This window comes from Osmia bicornis, chromosome 2 (assembly GCF_907164935.1).
Source record: "Osmia bicornis bicornis chromosome 2, iOsmBic2.1, whole genome shotgun sequence".
NCBI lineage: Eukaryota > Metazoa > Arthropoda > Insecta > Hymenoptera > Megachilidae > Osmia > Osmia bicornis.
The window spans coordinates 7493799-7516132 of NC_060217.1; the positions used below are offsets into that span (position 1 = coordinate 7493799).

General features: G+C 35.5%; 1 protein-coding gene across 3 annotated transcripts in view; it reads left to right on the forward strand.

The window, feature by feature from the left end:
* The first annotated feature begins 3396 nt into the window (after positions 1-3396).
* LOC114876121 (tyrosine-protein phosphatase 10D) overlaps positions 3397-22334 on the forward strand; it is a 38020-nt gene continuing 19082 nt past the window's right edge. For 2 of the 3 annotated variants that reach the window (XM_029187208.2, XM_029187210.2), the window contains exon 1: positions 3397-5580. In XM_029187208.2, coding sequence (XP_029043041.1) covers positions 5482-5580 — 99 coding nt within the window. In that variant the 5' untranslated portion in view covers positions 3397-5481. The remainder of the gene's footprint in view (positions 5581-22334) is intronic. The other variant, XM_029187209.2, reaches the window with a different exon arrangement.

Here is a 22334-nt window from a genome sequence, read left to right on the forward strand (position 1 = left end):
TTTTGCATTATTGAATATCCTGAAGTGTAATAATTACCCTATTATAGGGAAAAAAAAGAAATGGGTACGTCAATGATAAAAAAGATCCAGAAGAAATTATTTTTTACCTATGAGAATGTCATAAATAAACTGAATATTAATTTAATTTTAATATATTTTTTTTTCTTAGTCTGATAGGAAAATACATTTAAGTTGTACTTTGTTAATGTTTTTCTTTCATATTTTTTAATTTCCTCAACTAAATAAAAAGAAAAATAGTGCAGTAAAAATTCATTGTTTCCATTTACATTACAATAATGTGTACCAAGATGTTGTTAAAAAAGATTTCTACATGTACTTCAAACAGTAAGACCTTATTTTATCGACAGGTTCAATTGTAAATTAATTATATCATAGACAAGGTACCTGGGTCTCTAGAGCCCCTTTACAATTTTCATTATTTTTTTTTTTTTTTTATTAACCAGAGTGATCCATGGATCATTTAGACCGATGTAGTTCTTAAAATCGTCGTTCTAAATCATAGAGTGCGCAACAGAACATTTGACAAGAATCACTTTTTCAGGTATTTTGGTATTCCAGATCATGCTACACTTTCTATCAAACATTATGTATTTGAATGAAAACATGATACACCGATATTTTCTAATAAATTATAATTAATTTAGACTAACAGCTTTTGATTTCCTTCTGATGAAACATGACTTTTAAGTTTCATTCCTGAGCATAAGCTCTATGTGTTCTCGGAAGAACCAGGAACAGAGAACATGCATAGATTTCAAAAGTAATAGCCTTTCGTTTCAAGATTAGCAATAAGTAGTAAAGAGAAAACACCCGCAGAAGGTTGTACCCACTGGGGACCACGATACCATGGATGTGGATTATGTTGATACAAGTGCAAAACATGTTTCGAGTACTCGTATGCGTACGGTATTAATCAGCAGCTCTCACTTCGTAAGAGAAACTGGATGGCAAAAGTACGTAGTAATGTGCGAAGGAAAAAAACAAAAATGTGTGGTTGTCACTATGCTTTATAAACACGCGCACTGTTTCCGTTTTGCGTGTTGTGCGCCTGCGCTGAAGTCACGTCAGAACATGGCCGACGAAGTTAAGAACATTGAGCTCTAGTCCATCTAAAGTGTGAATTACGGTAGGTAGAAGTATTTAGAGGTAATGTATGGCCAACACACAGAGATGTTAAGTAGTGTCTCTCCTTTTTTAGATGCATTACTGAATATACTGCAGTAAATGTGTGTGTGTATACTGCAAATTTATGAAAGTTATGATGAATAATTCACATCGGTTATTAATTAAATGAATATTTATATCAAATTATAAAGCATAAATAGGGAAGGTACAATGAAGTACAATAAATCAAATATAAAACACAATAAATCTTCATCAGTTGTTATATACAGTTGTTACTCGATAATTTCCCCTTTCTTAGAAAGGCCTACATCTAGAGCACGGAAAGTGCGGAATTATCGAGTGACTACTATATCACAATTAAGCCTCTAACGATCATTCCATGACATACAGGCATGCTGAAAGTCTTGATAATCACGGTTTAGTGGGTGTACTGTATAAATCCAGCGTTAGGCATTGAGAGACAGGGCAGATTAGGGGCAGGAACATAATCTTTAAGAACTTAGATAAACGTATTCGGGACGCGGTACTATTGTCGTAAGCCAATCACCAATCGCAACTTTTTGCAGCGGGCTAAAAATTAAAATTCAATGATTTGTATGAACATCAAGCGCAACAATAGTTATTTAAGACTTTCAAAATTGTTAATATTCTACTTCCTAAAGTTTAACAGGTGTAATTATGATGTTTTAACACGCTTTTATATTATGTGTGTCATATATTTTAGACGTTCAGATATTTCTCAGGAATTTTCTACCGTAAAGTAAGTAGAATACCTATGTGACATAAATGAGGGGCATTGTTTTCTGGGTATCGCCGTATTAATAGAGATTCCGTAATGGTAATTCAGCAAGAGTTTATAATTAGATTTTGGTGAACAGTTTACAGCATAATCATTAATATTAGAATTTAATCGTATGCGATTCCACTGTCTGTGCTCCAATTAATTTATAAATGTAATTTATTTTTAATTTTTAATAAGATCTACTAGTGCTATTGTGATAATTACATTAAACAATTTCATACTTTCTTTTAATTAATTAATAAAACTGTAAAAATTTCTCTTTCCAATTGTACAGCATTGTTCTAAATTCAAGTACAGTTAATTACGATATAGCGTAACGAGGATAATAATGTTAATGAGGTTTCGACGAAACAGGTCTGCTTTATTAAACCCGTGTACTTTTATTCCTACTTTTCACTACTAAAATTATATATTCAATTGTTTACTTCGTATAAATTAACTAAATTAAAAAAAAAGAAGTTACTCGATTTATTTTACGAACAAATACTACCATACTGCCCTCTTTAGGTGTGCTCTTTCACTTCTTACATTCTCTGCATTTTCATCGAATTTATCGATCCATCTTGTCGCTTTCAACAGAAAAACATAATTAAAAATAGAGATTTGATCCTTTCATATTATTTTATGATTTTATAAGTGTCAGACAGACTTGATCTCTGATTGTAATTATAAGAAATTAATTTATTCTTTAATTGAAATCATAGGAACATTGCGTATTCAAGTAAGTTAATTAATCTAACTCCTTTGCGCTATCCATTCTTAAATGCTCCAAAATTCTATATAATTTCTATACTAACAGATCGAATTAGCTCTTCCAACAATTGTAACTGATCTATGATCCCCAATATAAACATGTACTACATTGTCGATTCGCAATCTCCGTGAGAGAAATTTTGCTGGACCATCAAACGAATCAACAAATTCAGACATCGTCGAGAATTTTTCAGCAAGCTACGTTACTGGCTACTGGTCTATACACGCGCAACTCGAATGGGTCTATCGGTGTGATTTGGTTAGAGCTCTAACCAGTACTGTTCACAGTAGGGGCCCCTTATTTAATCTCCCACCATTTCCTTTGGCTTTATAACACAGACGAACCAACGCGCGCACAATTTCGACTTGCAGCCTATCTGTGAGAAAGAACACGTAAAGGGGCCCTCTGACTGCGCTAGACAGCACTGCGACCAGAGTCTAGCATTGAAGGAGAAAACAACAGAGCAGGAAAAGTGGTGGGGGGTACTCGGAGCTAGGTTCGGTGTAGGGGATGGGCAAGGCGGCGAAGTAGGAGGTGGTGGCGGCTGCGCCGGGTATCCGACCGGGACAGGCGGCGGTGTTGGAAGATGGAGAGAGAGTTGGAGAGAAAGAGAAAGAAACGAATGGAATGGAAAGGCAGTCAGGTTAGCCGAGGAACGGTGGGGGAGGCCAGGGACGAGGCAAGGCAAGCGATTTAGCTGCTGCTGGTTTGGCGAGACACGAGTTGGAGTGCCGAGAGAGCAGCCGAGGTCCCGTTGCGCCGGGATAGGCGTCATGAAAGCGCGCCAGTTGACCGAGTGCACCTCTCGTCGCACGAAACCGCGTATTTGCTGCCGTTGATCTTACGTTGACCTCCTCGTTTTCTGCTTTCGTGGCAAGGACTTGACCCGCGTCTATACTGCTCCTGCCTGTCACTTCTTCCTTGCTGCTCCAGCGCTGGATCTCTGCCGTTACGTTCCGTTTGGAGAAAGGATCTGTATTTAATACCATTTCGTTGTTCCTAAAGACAGTGTACTCATTTCCAGTGATGTGCCCGAAGTGTTGTTCTTCAGTATGTGATCACGGATGTGCTAGTACCCCTGACACGACGCTCCAGTGGTGAAATAGGACAACAGGAGTGGGTGTGTGTGCATGTGCATGTATGGAAGAGGACTGTTAGCTGACAAACGTGTATGTGGATATTGTTCAACAGTTTGCTCGTTCCACATACGATCTTCTGCCACCTTGTTATTGACATATTGATTTCGTCGGTATGCCCTATCTCGTGGCGAAGCAGCCTGGACAGTGAGCGAAAGAATGAGAACTCGTTTCTGTCAGTAGGCACGACCGCATCGAACGAAAGTATAAAACGTGCTTTGCTTTCGCGTTGATAGCTTCGTGCGGCTGCCGTTTCACCTTGACGTTGGAGCATCGAACGTTGTGGCACGTTTCGGCAGATATTCCGAGAATAATGCAGAATCGAAAGTGACAATCGTTGGTATATCCCGAAGTTTTGCAACGCTTCGTTCGTAGCTTGATTATAAATGCAAAAGAGCGAAGACAATGGATGAAAAGAAATCACGTTAGATTGTATGGATAGACGATTCGAATTCATTCGGTGTCCTGTAATGCTATTTACATAATTTAGCAATATTAACGCAGGTCGTTTTAGACACCGCATCAGAATCAGACGCACAAACAAAAGAATCAACTTCCTCTAATAGTTAATATTTTCGTATTATCGTTTTCTTTTTTTTTACGAACTTCGTACATTCCAGTCATTTCGTCAAACGCAAATCACCCAAGGTACAAAATAATTAAGGAACAAGCTAAACTTCCGCTAAGCTATTGATAAGCAAATCGACAGCCTTAGGAGGACCTTATTGTCTAATAACCGTGACATCTTCGATTTCGGCTCACTCGGTTCGTTAGCTCGTCTGGAGGGTAGCATCCCTCCGGGTCGTTATCCCATTCCGTGAGCTGACAAGGAGGGGTACACGCACTGGGAGGTAGAATCCTACCAACCAGCAGCTATTCCACGCCGAGAGTTTTAGATTGCACTCGAAGAGAAGAAATGGCCCCCTGCAATGTCTCCAACGACCATGTCCATCGTCGATGAACACAGTTATTAGTCCGTCTAATACCTCGGTTAAGCATGTCGTCCGTGTGGTCGTTGTTCGTCGACTTTCTAGCTTGACATTCCACGTGGAAAACGTCGTACAAGTTGCATACATTTAACAGTCATGACGAAAGGAGGAACTAAAAGGTTAATGAACGATAGAACAAGAAAAAAGACAGTCGGCTAAGTCGCAGCAGCAGCAGCAGCAGCAGCAACAGGGACGTCCCAAAGGCTCAGTCAAACAAAGTGTTTAGCGAAGTAGTCAATCAGGAAGAACGTGTTCAGAGACAGCACTGAACTGTCGTTTGTAACATTCCTACCAGTGTATCCGGAACAACGCAGAGGGGAGAGGCGTACAAGTGTTCCGGGTAGCCAAACTCGACCCAGCTCGGATATGGCAGCTGTCGTTCTTCCACGGCTCTATAGTGATCGGCAGTGCTGTTACCGGCAGTATAGTACCTGTCAATCGTGCGAACAGGTGTTGTCGCGAGGCGTCCAGGTTGGGACACGCGGTTCCTCGTGATACCGGATCCGGTGTCGTCGATCGATCAACAGACACGAGCTTAGCTCGCGCGCTTTCTTACCGACCGAAAGTGTTTCTGTGATACGGTGAATGTGAATCGAAGGGCAAGTAGGGCGTAAAAGGAAAAGAGGAAAATACAATTGCTGCATCGCTGTCAGCATGATTGTATTAAGGATGATGAACGTGGCCATCGATTCACCGTGGCCTGTGTCCAGGTTTCGCGGCACTCTTCTACTACTCCTGACGCTACTCGCCGAGGTGAGTAGGACGTGAGGTGATGGATAATCGTATGAATGTAGGACGTGTTGTTGGAATGCCTTCCTAAGACAGAGTCTCTGCACGCGCGGACCTACGGCATTCGAAACCTCCTTTAGGCTCAACGTTTTTCTGACTACCTGATTTTAACGATCGAAGTGTACGACCTTCGAAACAACGATTAGGCCCAAATTTTGCACAATTGCAAGGAACCCCCAATAAAAATTATTCTGCAAAGTTATAGGGTTTACCTCTCCAAAACAAGAGAGGAATTCAGTTGGGTGCTTAATGCAATTTAAATAGTTAACTGGATGTTAAAATTTCTCCTTTATTTAGGAGATGTGGCTTTATGATATTGCAGAAATATTGCATCTATGGTTTTTTATAATTCTGCCAAGTTTAGACCAAATCAGTGCCCCAAAGATCCTGTACTTCCTTTGTAAGCGTATTAACCAAAGACCATTTATATAAATTGTTGTCTATAATTGTAGTGGTTATTAAATAAAATATACTTCAAATGATCGATAAATCTTACCCCATCGTTACTCGCATACGTACTGACTGATTTAAAATTTCGACTGAGTGACTTCAAGTCAACACGTTTCATGAAAACGTTTCTCTTTGTAAAAGAAACCTTATAGAATTTTCTTCTTTAAAACGATAGATAATGTAAAAGTACTTTGATTTCTGAATAAGAAATGAAAGAAATATCGTTATTCTTTTCAAAAAGAATATCAGAATCATTATCATAAATATTTCTTCTTATAGATCACTGTTCACGTCAGTATCTGGTAAAGAAGAATTATTCATTCTTTCAGATAACACTTATATAAGATTTATGTAATTCGAATTAGTCGTTATTTCTACGCTTCTCAATTTTACATACCTCTGTTCATAACTACGATTATCAGACGTACATTGAAACTCGTGTTTCATTATTATTTCCCTAAGAAGACACACATTCTTCTTGTTATCGTCTATATTAAATACACGATAGAATATTTGGCAAATAAATTATTTAGAAATGATTTATTTTTCAAATAAGATATTGGACTTATATCTGCCTATATCTCTATTTTCAAATGAGTTTATTTATTATCTTATTTGGAGTAATTATTTATCTTTTTCATTTCAAACAAAAAGTGCCCAGCTTTAACATGGTATTTGGTATAAGAAAACCATGTTTTCAAAATAAACTTCCGAAATTGTGTCGAAAATAAGTTCCCTCTAACGTTACATTTAAAGAAGTGCATCATCAGCTTCTGCGACATCAACCGTAATGGTACCCAGTTAAAAATGTCTCGAGATAAATATTATCAACTGTCGTAAGAACTTAGAGCATTTCTCAGTTGAAATTCCCTCAGCTTGATAGTTTACGAGCGTTCACTGCAAATGTGAGTCGTGGTCGGTGAAGGGGAACACTGTCAATATCTAGTCTTCTTTGCGTGGCCGATTTCTGTCGCCGCGTTGCGAAACTCGTCTGACTTTTCCAGCTGTCGAGAATGCCTCCTCGCAGCCCGATGCCCATTGACCCCTGAATTTGTGGTCCAACAAGTTACAAGCGTTACTTATCTACTCGTTTACTCAACATACTGAGTTTCCGGGAAACGAAAGCTTTTATTTCATGGAACTTACAGATTGTGAAATTAATATAGGTAATGCCAATATTCATTAGAAGTATTGCTTTTATTTACATATTAAGTATTTTTAATTGGGTTATTGCTACGTGATGTTTCTGAGAAAAAGATTGAATGATATAAGAAGATATATTTTTTCATGACTTCAATTCTCTTACAAGTGCAACGATGCACCGAAGAGGGAAGTGCATATTATTTTTTATGCAGATTAATTTGAACTATTTTGTAATAAAAGTACGAGGGTATAATATTAGGAAAATCAATTATTTCTGGAGATATTTCAATTTTAAAATCGAGATAATTCAAGCATTAGTAATTTTACCATTCCAACGATTAGTTAGATTATTTAATAAAATAACATGGATCAGCAATAGATTAAATAGGGCTTATGAGATTGATCCCAGCCAGTTCAGCATTCAACTTAATTTGAATATTTAACGCGTCACGCAGCATGGCTATTACGTACACTTAATTACGTAATAGGTTTTAATTTTCCTGTGTTGTAACGAAGGTTGCTGGTTTTATCTAACATCGCCCTTTTACGGAACATCGAAAAAGTTGTAACTGTTGAAAAATTAAATTCAAGATCTGTTCATTCAGAAATTCACTTTTTTCACTCACAATTAACTCTTCGCAAAGAAATTGATGTTTATTTATTTAATTAGAAATGATTTTATTTTCAATATTTAGTTAAAAATTAGCTAATGGAAAATACTGAATATCGTTGAAATAATGTGTAAAATATAATATAGAAAAGTTTTTATAGTTATGGTATTATCACTTTTAGAACAGATCACATGCTACTTCCGATTAATGGAGATACTGTAGCCTTCCGGTAAGAACTGTCATATTGTTAGATTTTTACGAGTTTGTTGCTTTCAATTGTACAGTTTATTTCCACAGAGTTTATATTTTATGAATCCGCAAACATTCTCGATTAGATTTGCATCTGGTGATTGCGAAGGCCAGTCCTATGCCATCATTATCTTTCTATTAGATTATCCAGAAAGTTCTTATCCTTTTCCTATTTATTTTAAGAATAAATATAGTCTATTTTAGTCTAGTATTTATACATTTTTCTCATTCAATAAATAAGCAAAAGAAAAGTTCGTTCACGTTGAAAACAATCGAGAACAGGCGTTGTCTGTCATTCGAGCGCGAAGCGATTTCATTTGATACGAACCACGTTGGCTTAACCAACTTTCGCCAAAGAAACTTTCCTCCTCTCGATAAACCATAATGTATATACTCAGTTCTTCGGCTGCAAAGTTTCGTTTCATTCGAGGAATATTCTGTAACTTCTTATTTTTTAATTACTGAAATACTCCATTTAGATCTTTCCATGGATGATGCTATTATAGATCAGAATGAAGATACTTTCAAACTTTTACCTTTCGTTAATAAGAGAATTATTAGCAAATATAATTTGAACATTGATTAGGAAAAAAATCATTTTCAAGAATTTCCCTAATCCTTTCGCTGTGATAGGCAACAAATTTATAGCTCTGGCATAATTCCTTGCTAAATAATACCAAAATGTTAATTAATGTATTGTTAGCAACAATAATTATTTATCGTTAAGGGGGAAGGTGGAAATTGTACTTAGGAACACGATAGCTTAGATGCCGTCTGATGAATTTCTTAAGCACCTGTAGGCATCAATAAAGGGTTAATAAAGTGTACTTGTTATAAACTGTCCTAAATTAAAAGCACACATACTTGTTAATTAGAAAAAGGAATTTGGATGCTGAAATCTGACCATCTATTTCTAAAACACTTTAGCTTTAAATAGTTGCCTCCCAAGTTAATTTTCATTGTTTCCACGTTCTCACGCAAAATATCGACGTATGAATGGAACATTATAATGTAGTAGATTATTTACGTGCGTCGGTGAACAGTAACTAGGTTAAGTGAAAGTGAATAAAGATCGGTATAAAAACAATGAAAAACGGATATGGGAGACAACGGCCGCAGGTTGAAGGACAGAAAAAATTGCGGAATTTTTGCATCCTTTAAGGTTATTCTTTATTTGTTACCAGAGGTATAAAAAAATTAAGTAATACATGCATTTATAGAGGCTTAACATCATTTGTAATTTTCTGATAAAAAGCAGTAAACACTAATTATAAGTTTATCTTTAAGAACAAGTTTTGAATGCAAATGAACGATGGGCAAACATCCTGATTTCTAAAATTCTATTATTTCAAAAGATCAATTAGCAGTGATAATTTATGAAAATAAAAACAAGCCTAAACGTTGAAGGTAACGTAGAAAACGATTCCACGGTTGTTTGGCAAACAAGGTGAAATTATAATTAACTCGACTGTACGATATAAGAGATAAGGTAATAAAATATAACAGCCATCTGTTTCAATTTTGTTGTAGCGAGCTGATTTCACGGACGAGCGAGAATTTTCGCGTTATTGTATTTGCATCGGTTCTGTTTTCAACGTTACAACGTCCGTTCGTGCAATTAATATAATTTATGATGAAATTTTCCGCGAATGAAATATACGTCTGGCTGAGTTAACATAACAAAAAAAAGAGACCGCATGTTTCAAAACTTTAAACAACGAGTATATTGTTCAAATGTCTGAGACGTTTTAAAATTGTTATAACAATTATTTATAGCAATGCTTATTAGACCGAAAATGACTGATTTCTTATAATTGTTGGAATCTGATACGTTTTAATACAGTAAAGGATTTCTTGATATCTTTTAAAAAGTTTGTTCATTTAGTTTAGATAATTGATTGTTCATTTTCTAATTACTCTGTCATTAATAACTTAATCAATAATACTGATTAAAACGTTCAACAGCAGTAAAGAAGTTTCTAAATTAAAATTACACAAATTAGGAATATATTACTGTTTCAAATTTTCCATTTTTACTTATCCCACTGTACATGAATAAAGAAACAAATATTATCGAGCAACAAGAATTCCAATTAAAAATAGTTCGTGATCGAATTTCTGCGTAATTTCATGTATGCCTTAATTGTGTGATCTCGGAGTCATTAATAATACAATTATAGGTATCTGGAATTTAAGTTATTGCAGTACTGATAAACAATTGAAGCTATCGAAAGTAATTAAATACTCCAAATTGCCAAAGTTCACTAATCAACGTCTTCATTGCTGATAGCACATACCAGTAACTCATATGATGCCAACAAATGGATTCGTGCCATTTTGGAACGCACAGTTTCGATGTGTGGTTTAATTTGAAATTTCAAACGTAAATTGGAAGCGAATTGTTCAAATTTCGTCGTGGAATTTTCGCTAAGCATTGGCTTCGGGAGAAAGCCGTGACATTATTGGCCCAGAATTCGGGGCTCACGATCGCATGCTAAATTAAGCATTCTCTACGCTACGGAGTCCCTGTTCGTCGAATGGATCGCGAATAACTGACATCGTCAGCTTTAACTCGACCGTTACGTTATGCATACGATGCATTACGACGGAAACTTGGCTGGTTCATTGGTTAATGTAGCGCGAAAAACTCCTGTCAGAACTATCTTACGCAGGGACAAGCATTAGGGTAATTTCTCGGAGGTGGGCGACGTGTTGTAAACCAAACAAATCAGAGCAACGGTACACACCGTTTTAACATTTATTTAAATAGTGATTTCCTGGGGTTTATTATTTTTTTTATTGCAAATACTAATTTACAGAGTATTACACAAATTTTATACTTTTACATAATGCATATTTTGTTTAAACGACACTATATTCATTTCGAAAATTAAGTTTTCTTTATCACTAATTTCTTACGTGATAGCTCCCATAAATATAGTGATAACGTTGGAGACAGTAGGGTTGTCTCTAATTGAGCCAGAACAACTAATTACTAAAACTACCTAGTCCTGAAGGTGATTGAAAAGTTGGGTCGTCGTCCTGGCTTGTTTGGATTACAGAGATTACCCTGATGCTCATCCCTGATTTTACCCACTCAAGGGTTTTCCATTGATCCAAAGCGAACCCTTTCCTTCCTCAGGTAGTTCGTCCCTCGTTGAGGTAAAAATAAACTGAAATTTCCATTAGAAAAACTTTCTTCGCTGTGAACATCGTATATACTAAAAATAAATTACATACTGTAGACCCTGATTAAGAAATAGTTTTAATAGACAAGTGGAATGGAGCTGGATTTTTAAATACATTTCTATGTACCAATAAAAATAGTATGATGTTTTTGTTAGAAATATTCGTTTCATTGTGAATAACGATCAGGATCTATTTTTCGTATAATTCTTAAAAAGGTGTGATATTTAGCAATAGTTTTATATGTTTAAATGAAATGATGTTCATGTATACTTCCTTCTGGTTTTCCTCTTATGTATTAAAGGGATTTCCCGTAAGTTCATCTCTTTGTCTTCGAAGCACATCCTTCGCGAATAAAGAGGGAAAAATGTGGTTTCGATGAATTTAAAATGCGCGAAATTTCCAGCAATAATCATCTTTCCTCGAAACAATCTAATCTGGCGATGCAACATCCTGACAACAGTTGGATCTAACCAGTAATCGTTGGATAAAATCTGCATGCGATTAACGATCTTACTTCCTGTTTATCAGATGCTCGATACGTTTCTACCAGCTTGTGCAATCTGATGTTTTATGCAACCAATGAATTCTCGAGAATTCTCGAAAAAAAGCTATTAAAATCTTTACAGCTACGATGGTGATCAGTACTATAAATTTAATTTAATTGATTAATTACAAGGGGCATTCGAAGTACTATTTATTCCTCGGATACAGATTTAAGATTAGAGTTAATTAATTAAAAAATGAGCAAATATGTGCTAGCTTAAATTTGTTTAATATTATTTCAAATCAGTCGTGTTAGACTCATCATTCTGTACTTTAGCACAAGAAATGCACGATGAATCTGATTCATGAAGCATACCCGAGGGGTTAGCCCTCTATTTACAATTAGAGATAAGCAAAACAATCGTATCTTGAGTTCTCATTGTGGAAGGATGAAGTAATCAACAATATTCCGTATGTAAATCACAAAAATTAAATAATGATATGTAATCAAACTCTAGCAGATTATAAATCTTTTCATTAAAAATCTAAAATAGCTATTGGTTCAAGATTTCGATCTTGACATTATACTAATTTATCCAAGAATGAATGCTTTAAAAAACTAAGAAGCAACCTTTTTAAAATTCACACCATTTTTTGCAAATGATTCAAAGGAAGGTATTAGCATTCGAAAATATTTCATCAACATAATGTCGAAATTCGCATATTTAATCAGATAAATGTTATAACCAGTTTTTATAGTGCAAAGTTCGATTCGCTGAAAAAACGATTAACGCGTCTTTTCTAGTATATCTGCGGTAGCAATGTTACTCATAGCTGCGATTGTTATTTCACGATATCTTTTAATTTTCAATCATACATAATATACGAGTATGTCTTCCTATGAACACGTTGCTTCACTGTGGTTCAAAAATTATAACATCGAGTGTTTTATCAAAAAAATGAATGAAAAATGATAAACGAAAACCGTGACACGTTTAATCGAAAAAGGAGGAAAGTGTCACGAAAAGGAGCCGTCTTCTAAGGAATTTGTTGCAAGAAATGCGTCCGTCTGACAAATAAGGCGCGTGTAGTCGCGCAACTTTTGATTTTGCGTAATTAAACTTTACGTAATAAGCTACTTCGACCGTGCAACTCTCGAAACGCTCAAGCCACAAAATTTTTAACAATTGCCTGTTAATTAGCTTTTTAATAACAATTCCAGTTATTCCAGTTGCGATCAAGTGTAGCATGGCTGCTGCGATTTACTTTATTTCTGTTAATAGCTGTAATTCTATTTTTTTAACTGAAAGAAATATCGATAATACGCAACAGTTTAAGTAAACGTCAGACATAATTAATAATGTAGGAGAAATAGTTTTTTATATATAAATAAAGAAAAAAGTATAGGAAATAAAAATCGAACCATGACAAATTACATAAAATAGAAATTGCAATTTTTTTATTAATTCAGGAAATTAACAAAGTGACTAATTTCACTTTCTGAATTTTTTAAAATTTTAGTTTTGATTAACATTTTATATTTCATTAATTTCTCTACTGTTTCGTTTTGTTTAATGGCGAATAAATGAGCGGCTCAATTGTGAATGATAAATCATCATTAATTATCACTTGTCAACTCTTTCCTGACACTGATTTCTAAAATATCCCGGATTCGTTTCATCTCCGGCTACAGGTATTGTGCTCAGGCCCACGTGAACACAATTTCTACGTGTCTGAACTGAATACTCGCACAATAATGCACGGCATAACGGAACATTGCGGACGTAGCTTGAACCGCAATTCGAGAGAGCGGAGGCGGATAGAAACGGTTCTTCATCGATCGACCGTAAAATGCTTTTCATTCGATCGAAGCATTTGCGTGCAAATTCATCCTACTACCGCTGAAAATCATCCCGCGAGAGCTTCATTCTGCAAACTTTCGCGATACAGTCGTTTTCTACCACGCGATGCCTGACGAAAGGTGTAGCTTCCTCGAAACATGGACTTCTGAGACTGCTCTTTGTTCGTTAACACGTTCACTGCTGTGATGGTCACTAGAAATCTCTATATTATCTGTAAATTTTGTATACTCAGGTAAAATTAGTAAAGGAAATAGAATATATAGTTTGCATAACGATAACGTTATAAACCCCCATCCCCTGCTAGTCTATGTAAAGGTATTAGTTATAGCAGTTTTCTTTATTTTAATATTTGTTTGGGTTAGTTTTCTTTTGGCGATTAAAAACTATTGCCTTTTTCAGCAATTTTGTAGTTTTCGATTTTTCTGAAATACCGTACTAGCCTACGTTTTGGTACTAGGGGACATAGTTGAAAATAACAAAAAGAACTAACTTTACACATTCGGTTTATAGGACTTCGGAATACGATGAATCATCGATAGAAGTCAATATGGTGTCATATTTACTTATCAAATATGCTGGAAATGTTTGATTTTTATAACTTTTAAACAAGTGGATTCTGAAACCTAAAAGACCCATAGGCTTTGCCTATGACTTCGGTAATTTTCGAAAATTTGGGTGTAGGGATTCTGGAAAGAAAATGCGAGAAAAGTAGAATACCTCCTCGAGGGAATACCAGCTTCGAGGGAATTTGAATCGCCTATTTCTGAAGCACAGAAGGGGTCAAATGTGACCTTTTAACGCTTAGAAGAGAAAAAAAGAGCCGAAAGATGTTCACGGAACCAAGCGGTTTCTTTTACAGGAATGACGTCAGAATTCCAGGATCCTTTGGGCGCACGTGGTGCACTCGGCTGTATCATTTGTATTTTTATCCCGCGCGATTTAATCTACCCCAGCATGGCGCGGCTCGGAAGTCGAAAGAAAATTGGATGGCTTCCGTCGCGTGGGAATATTCTCAAGGAATTAGAACTCCAGGAAGTAGGTGCTGATCTGAACAATAGCGCAAAACACGAATTACATAATAATACGTGCTCGATGGTCAAACTCACATACAAAGTAATGCAGTATTTTGAAAAATTATTTTTTTTTGATTAATTATTTTTTATAAAGAAAGGGGTAGTAATATAGCTCCCAGTTTTATATTCCTTTCTAAAATCTAATTCATAATTCAAATTGCTTTAAATTTTTCCGTAAATGTAAATACTGATCTACACTTTGAAAATTATTACCAACCGCAAAGGGTTGATGTTCTTTGAGACAGGCCACTAACGAGTCATATGGTGCGTTAAACTTGCAATCAACAGCGTGGGATGTTGAAGTGTGAGAAAATGTTTGCTTCATCTGCCATCTTGATTGCTCGAGTTTTTGTTAGGGTTCAATAAAAAGCTGTTACTCTCATTGCTACTTCCTTTTTTTACTAATTTTACTGCAGCACATTAGTTGGAGCAGCAAGAACCATTCAATATTTTTCATTTCTCATTCAAAAGTCCAATGTTCAATAGATTAGACGAATAATGAATTTCACCTAAGTGTATGTTTATTTTATCTGATATTAAGTAAAGAATAATAAGTATGAAAGGGTGAAAGAATCATGATAAAGTGCTAGTATGACTAATCACATGAAGGACGTTGGATTCATACTTACTATGAGTCATAAAAATATTCGGACAGTAAGGTTCGTTTGACTTTGATGCTTAATTATGGAAGGAATTTTGAAATTATTTCTTTCAATAGGTTATTATGTAATTAACTTGACATAGTTGTATAGTATCAAAAATTAAATGGGGTCATACTCAGTTATCATGTTACTATCAAGGTTGATTTCAAGAAATGTCAATTTCAATAATTTCCTGTTTAACCCTTTTACTATTATATTTCACTATAAATTTTAAAATAGTACACAGGCAATGGAAAATTTTTTAAATGAAAACACCTATGTTAAAAGATTTCTTATAGTAAACAAAATTGTATGAAGAATATTATTTTATTGATAATTTAATATAAGTACAGTTACCGGCAGAGACCGCCATAACGAAAGGGTTAACACATTTTGTAGCTGAATTAAAAAGAAGAATAAATGATAAATTAAGGAGAAATTTGAAAAGAAATGTTTATTACTCTTTTGTGAACGAGCGCACTGAAATCTGACGATATTAACGTTATATAAGGAAGATCATTAACAATTAATTAATCGAATAGAAACGATGCACGGTGAATTATATTATAAAACAAAATTTCACTTTTACAGGAAGGTTAACTGAAAAGTGAAAGTGACGGAGAGAAGACATGATTCGATTGTAGTTTCTAGTGACTCATTTCAATGGCTGTATCGAAGTAAACCGGACTCGTAGATCAATTATTATGTAATTCTAACAAGGTCTTTGGAGATCTGCATCTTAAATAAAATGTTGAAAATAAAGAATCACATTGCCCTTAAAGTAGTGATCATCAGCAAACATCAAAAGTCAATAATTTCTTATAGTGTATTCATCCCATAGTATCCTCGCTAATCATCACTTATGCACAATCGATGTGACATTAAAATTCTTTAATAAAAAAATAGAGAAAAGAGTAATTGGATTCATTGTCAGGATAGCGAAAAAATGCTTGTGTATAGAGATTTATCTGGTATCGAAGAAAACTCGCGCGGTATGCGTTTCAAGAAAACCGATTAAAATTTTCTTTCACGCGTTCCCTGATTGAAATTGCATGTCACGCGTCATCGGCACAAGTTTTTCTAAACCTCCTCGTTTCCTGTATGTTGCTCGATCGTAACAGAGATGTACGAGATCCCGGTGTACAGCGTGGCTCGTTGATTTATTATATTTCTCTCCCGTCTGCTCTATTTTCGTGCCGCATCCTGTCTAGCTAGGCCAGGATGTACTCCAAGCCCACATCCGGATGTGAGCGTACAGGGTCGAGTAACACTTGCACTTGCCCTTGCTGTATGTATTTTCGACACCACTTATAGCGGAACATCCAGACGACAGCCAGGTCAAAAATGATGATTTTGAGAAAATCTCAATTTTACTTTTCGATGTAAGAAGGGCCCTAATACGATATGATTAATATAAATTAATCATTGCATCCCTTTTATATCATTATTACCAGCAGTGGATCTGCAGTGATCAAGTTTTATACAGTTGTATAATAAACGTCTAACTGTAATTTGAATATTGCAATAGAGGAATGTTATTGACTGAATTGCTTGGGAATTAACAAGAGCGAGTGAATTGAATACTTATCACAAGCTGATCGATAACATCAAGGAGTGTTCTTCGTCACGCGAAATGCGCGTGACAACGACCTTAACGATTGTCCAACTTTACAGTCCGTTCCGTTATTAGCGCGAGATTCTTCAATTTCGTTAATTGCTGGTGGTCATACCAATTAAATCTCAGCGTGCAAATTCATCGAAATAAAAATGAATAGTGTATTGGTTACAAAACGTAATTTGAAGTTACTAATTATCCTTAATGTAACAATGCAACACTTCTGTATGCTGGAAATTAATATTAAAAAAAATAGTTAAAAATTTAGAAAATGAAAATAAGAAAGGGTTTAAAAATAAATATAATTTGTAGGCAGTCAGCAGTCTACCCCAAAGTTCATTTAAATTTGAAGGGTATAGGGGTGGTTTTCTTGTGAGTTACCATGTAAATATTATGAAAAAGCAGCAGAAAATTAAAAAATATACAAGTTTTTGTAATAATAAAAAAATAATTTATCTGAAAGCCGAATCGGAAAAAATCCACAGTGAAATCGGTTAAATAAAAAATCACACTTTTCAATTCCGCTTTCTATTTCGTTCTTTTCTGAATTGCATTGCTGTGTTTTGGACTTATGTAAAGCGAAATTTAACCATTTTAATTATATTACTTTTAATTAACTTTAATGGCAAATCTTAAAGTTTGAATCTATTGTCAATAATTGATTAACAAACAGTTCAATCGAAGTTTCTTTGTTTCATTTTTTATTAAATTACTGTGGTAGATCCTCCTGTACGATTAGTAAAATTTTCACGAAAGCGAAGGACTTTCTCTCTGAAATTCAATTCGAAGGGATTGCGCGTTCCTTGTTTTTCTCCAGGATGTTTGTCTTTGACAAACTCGAAACCTTTCCTTTACGAGGGCTCAGGTATTCCATGCAGGACGCCACGTGTAGTTTATTTAGAGATTCGGGACCCATTCGTGAACCAGAAGCAAACTGAACGTACGTTCATATATCGAATTCCTGGTGCCATCATGAATTTAAAATGGAAGAAAACGGTGAAAAAGTAGACATGATGAAAAGTAGACGCTTTCATGAATTAGTTCGAAAAGATCGAAGGTTATAGGAAATCACACCTAATTAACATCAATAGTAAAATATTCTTTAAGAAATCTGTTTCTTCTATTTTTTTAGATGATACAACTGAAAATTTTAGGTAATGTTTAAAATCCTTCAATTACCCCTTCATTTTTGTTAACGAGGCTTTATATATTATTGAAAATTTTCAAAAGCAGGTATTGAATAATTTGTCAAACAAGTTGCAATGCAAATTCTGCAAACATTACGCAATGATTGACCAACGACAGTATTAACAGCGACCTTCATCCGGTCAAAGGATACCTGTGAATTATATAACTCATGAATGGTACAGTAACAATTACGAACATTATATCACAAAGCACTTACCACAAAACATCATGCTTCCTGTCTACGAGGTATTTGGATAAATTAATATTCAAATTTTCCATTTAGTCCCCAGGGTTATCGAGAGTTATTGAAATGAACTTTTATTTCTATAAAATTGTTTTAATTACAAAAGGTTATGGTCCTAAGTATTGTTTATTATCAAATAGAAAAATTTAAAAAATGCGATTTTTTGACCCCCAAAAATGGCCACTTCCCCTAGGTACCGCTTACTTGCGATAAAATGGTTCATACTACCGGTAACTACAACTTTTATAGTAATCAGGATTCGTATGTGCGTTCTGGTTACAAGCTACTGGCAAATTTCCAAATAGAAAGTACATTATACTATGAAGAGATCAAAGACATTCTGATGTACGAGGTGCGGCTGAGTTTCTAGCGATCAAGTTACATTGGACAAATCAGAATTTGGGTTGACAGAAACTGTCGTTAAACAAACGAAAATAATCCTTGCGAGTTAGAAACGTCGCGTCGTGCTGTCAGTTATTTGCTACATACTGTCTCAATGCAGAGATCCTTCTTCATTTTGCAATATAAGGCTACGTTTCCAGAATAAATACAGGAGACTGAGCGTTGGGTATCTGAATTCTAGGATATTTTACGTTCGAATCTACGTATAAAGATCAATAAAAAGAATGCAATTCTTCGTTCGCGTATGATAACCGTCTCACGGCAATATCACGGTCGGCGATATTTATGGCTATGAATTCTGATGGAGAACTATTGCTGGCATGTACACGGCATGCCGGAAGCGGTGAGACAGACGTGGGAAAGAGGCGCACCGCAAATCTATAATGCCGTTACTCAACCGTAACATAACAGGCTGCACCAGACAGGGAGTATATTAAAAACGATATCAATTTCGCCATCCTGTTTGTCACCCACACCTAGCCTATCTTTTTTGCCCGGCAAACTAGGAAACAATGTATTTCTAGGCAGTCATCGTTTATTATGAAAGAGCAACTCTGTTACAAAAAAAAAGTCGGATTTCATATTGTTTCGACTTTCATTGAACATAAAAATATCTCATTAATGATGACAATGGATTTGTCCCTTTCATTATAAACGAATCGTACATGTAAATAATAAAGTACAATGCTTGCCACGAAATAATAACGATACAATAACAGCACTGTATTATAGTGATTGAGCTGCGGAAAAGGATGGAACGCGTTTCGTTCAGGGTCTGTAAGTGGACTCAACAGTAAGGTTACTTAACAGACCCACGCCTTAGACGCAAATGGAGTCATCAGCATGATTACTCGGCATATCTATATACCTCAAACGCTGGTAGATTCATTAGTACCAGTTTCCATCGGCTATGTATTTTTAGACACTAACAGAATAGTCAATAAAGGTATTTTACAAATTCATGCCGGAACTTTGGTGAACTTTTCCGCAGTAAGGTTACTTTCTACCTCATTGAGGCAGAGGTAGAATAGCAATTCCCCACAATTCAGACCCTAATGAACTTTTCATTCAAATTACCTAAAAATCTGTGATTTTAAAAAAGTTAAGTACCACTGCTTGAATTGGTCCATAATGTTTTCTCTGCTGCATTCATAATTTTATGAAATTTTCTGTGATGAAGAAAAGACATATACCTAAAAGGGTCCATTTGATTCACCTTGACTAGAAGGGTTGAACTATTAAGAGGAAGAACAAGTATCAACATAATATTCCGGTTCTACTCTGATTCCAATTTTGCGGCTCGTTGAATTTCTTCGTCGCCGGAAATCAGACTTCAGCGTCGTCCAAGCGTTCCTTGGGTCTTTAGGATAACTTATCCAAGTTTTTCCATTTCCAAACATTTCCTGCACCCCTCCCTATGCGCGCGGAAGCTTCGAGTTTCTCTTCCTACATCCGGTCGCGACGCTGATGTGCATATCGATCCCTCTTCCCTTCGCTGTCTCCCTTCAGCTCCCCGAGTTCCTCGCATCATCCCTTTTCTTCGTCGCACCTCTTTCCAGCTGCCGTACACCCCCGCGGCCACCATTACGTCACGAACCACCATCGGAACTTCTAATTGTACAAAGAACAATGGGATAACTATGTAAACCTTCCAGACTGTACTATGTTGAATTATTTAAAGTAACACTTTGAAATTTGATGACACTGAAAGTCCTGAAAATTTTGAATAAAATAGCATTCTGTGCTGATATTTGAAATAAATATTCAATTATATCTGTTCAAATTTCTAAAATTTAAAAAAAATTATTTGATTTGAATAGGTGTCTCGAAGTAATTCAAAATTGAGTCGCTCGAAATTGTACCGTAAACTTTCAGCTTCGAATCTCGTAGCATAGATAACAGAAAGGTTCAGCTCGCGTTAGGAATTATTTGCCAAGCGAATTTCCGGTGATTAAACGCGGTCGTGGCTCGAGAGAGACTTTCAGACCGTTAAAGTTTCACATCGAGCGATGGGTGCTCGTTTCAGGAACGCGCCACCCTTGCGTCGCGTCGCGTTTCGCGAGCTGACAAGCGAAATTAGAAGAAATCTCGCGCGAGGGTAACGCTTTCAATTTTGTTTCTTCAAAGGTTTTCTGCCTTTTTGATGATGTTTCGTACTTTTAACGACGCCGCGCTAACGGTCGTGCAAGAGGGTAGAAAAACAAAATAAAAACCTCTTTCTACCTTGGCTTAGGTTTACGCTGTTTCATGCACTCGTAATTTGTACCTCTTTGAAATATTAGTTTCATGAATGAATTTTTGTTTTGAAACAAAATTGCTTGTTTAATATATGATAAAAAATTAAATAATTTAGATAAGTTGCCAACACGATATCATGATTCCAAAGTAAATTAAATTTATTTTTACTACTCTGTAATATTTTTATACATTATTGCACTGTCATATTTTTTAATTATTGCCAGCAACTGTATAACTTATTCTATTTCTACGACCCCATCAGGGTCGTAAGGGTAATATCTGGCCTTGATAAATGCTAGTTTATTTTTAAAATAAATTTTCGTAAATATTCAGAATTTTTTGAAAAAGTATTTAACGAGTTATATTCAGGATTAAATGGATTATGCAAACAAGGTGTGTTAGACTTCCTTCAAGGTCTATTAGACTTCCCTTGACCGGATGAGGGTTAATCAGATTCCGATAATATGATGTTTCGGTTGGCCTCTGTTATCCAGGGTCATTCTGGTATCTCAGATAATCAGAGCTCTACCGTATAATTTATCCGACTCAAAGAATGAATGTTCATCATAGTGTTATAACGTGTGTACTATAAATACATACCAGAAAGGTTTATGCCTCTCTGCCATTGAGCGCGACCTCGTCTGGTCGCGTGTCGTTGTATTGTGATCCAGATACGCAATATCGTAACACAGAAATGCCACATTTCCTCTGTGTAGAACGCACACCCATAACAAACTCTTGTGCAACGATCGCTTCGACGTCTACGATTTTATCAAGCACAATACTGCTTTCACAAAGAGGTTATCGATACAATTCGATTTCCGTCCTAACGAGATTTTATACTGGTTATTCAGTGGAATGGAAGCAATAGAATTCTAGATATCGTTCGTGCGATATGCATTTTTGAATTATAAATCATTTCAAAGTTAATCGTCCATAGATAAATATAGTTTTTCACATTCTTTAGACAAACTGGGTCGTTTTATTATTTTAGACCTTCAGTAAATTTTTAAAAATACTAAAATATATATCTTCTATTTTTTGTCAATATTACCAATTGGAAATAAATAATAAACCATAGAAATTGAAAGTATTATTCTGTGGAAAAAATAATATTTTGCATGCAATTTTTATGAATCCTGGTTTAAATTCAAAGTGCCAATAATTAGCGCAGTGCCAGAATTAGTACAACTTACCTTATATTAAAAAAAAAATTGTCTAATAATGAGCATTTAAATTTAGAACCGCTCGTGTATGTAATAACCGGAAATCGAGCATGATTGAATTTCTGTGACATTTCATGCACGCTTCAATTGCATAAAAGTAACGC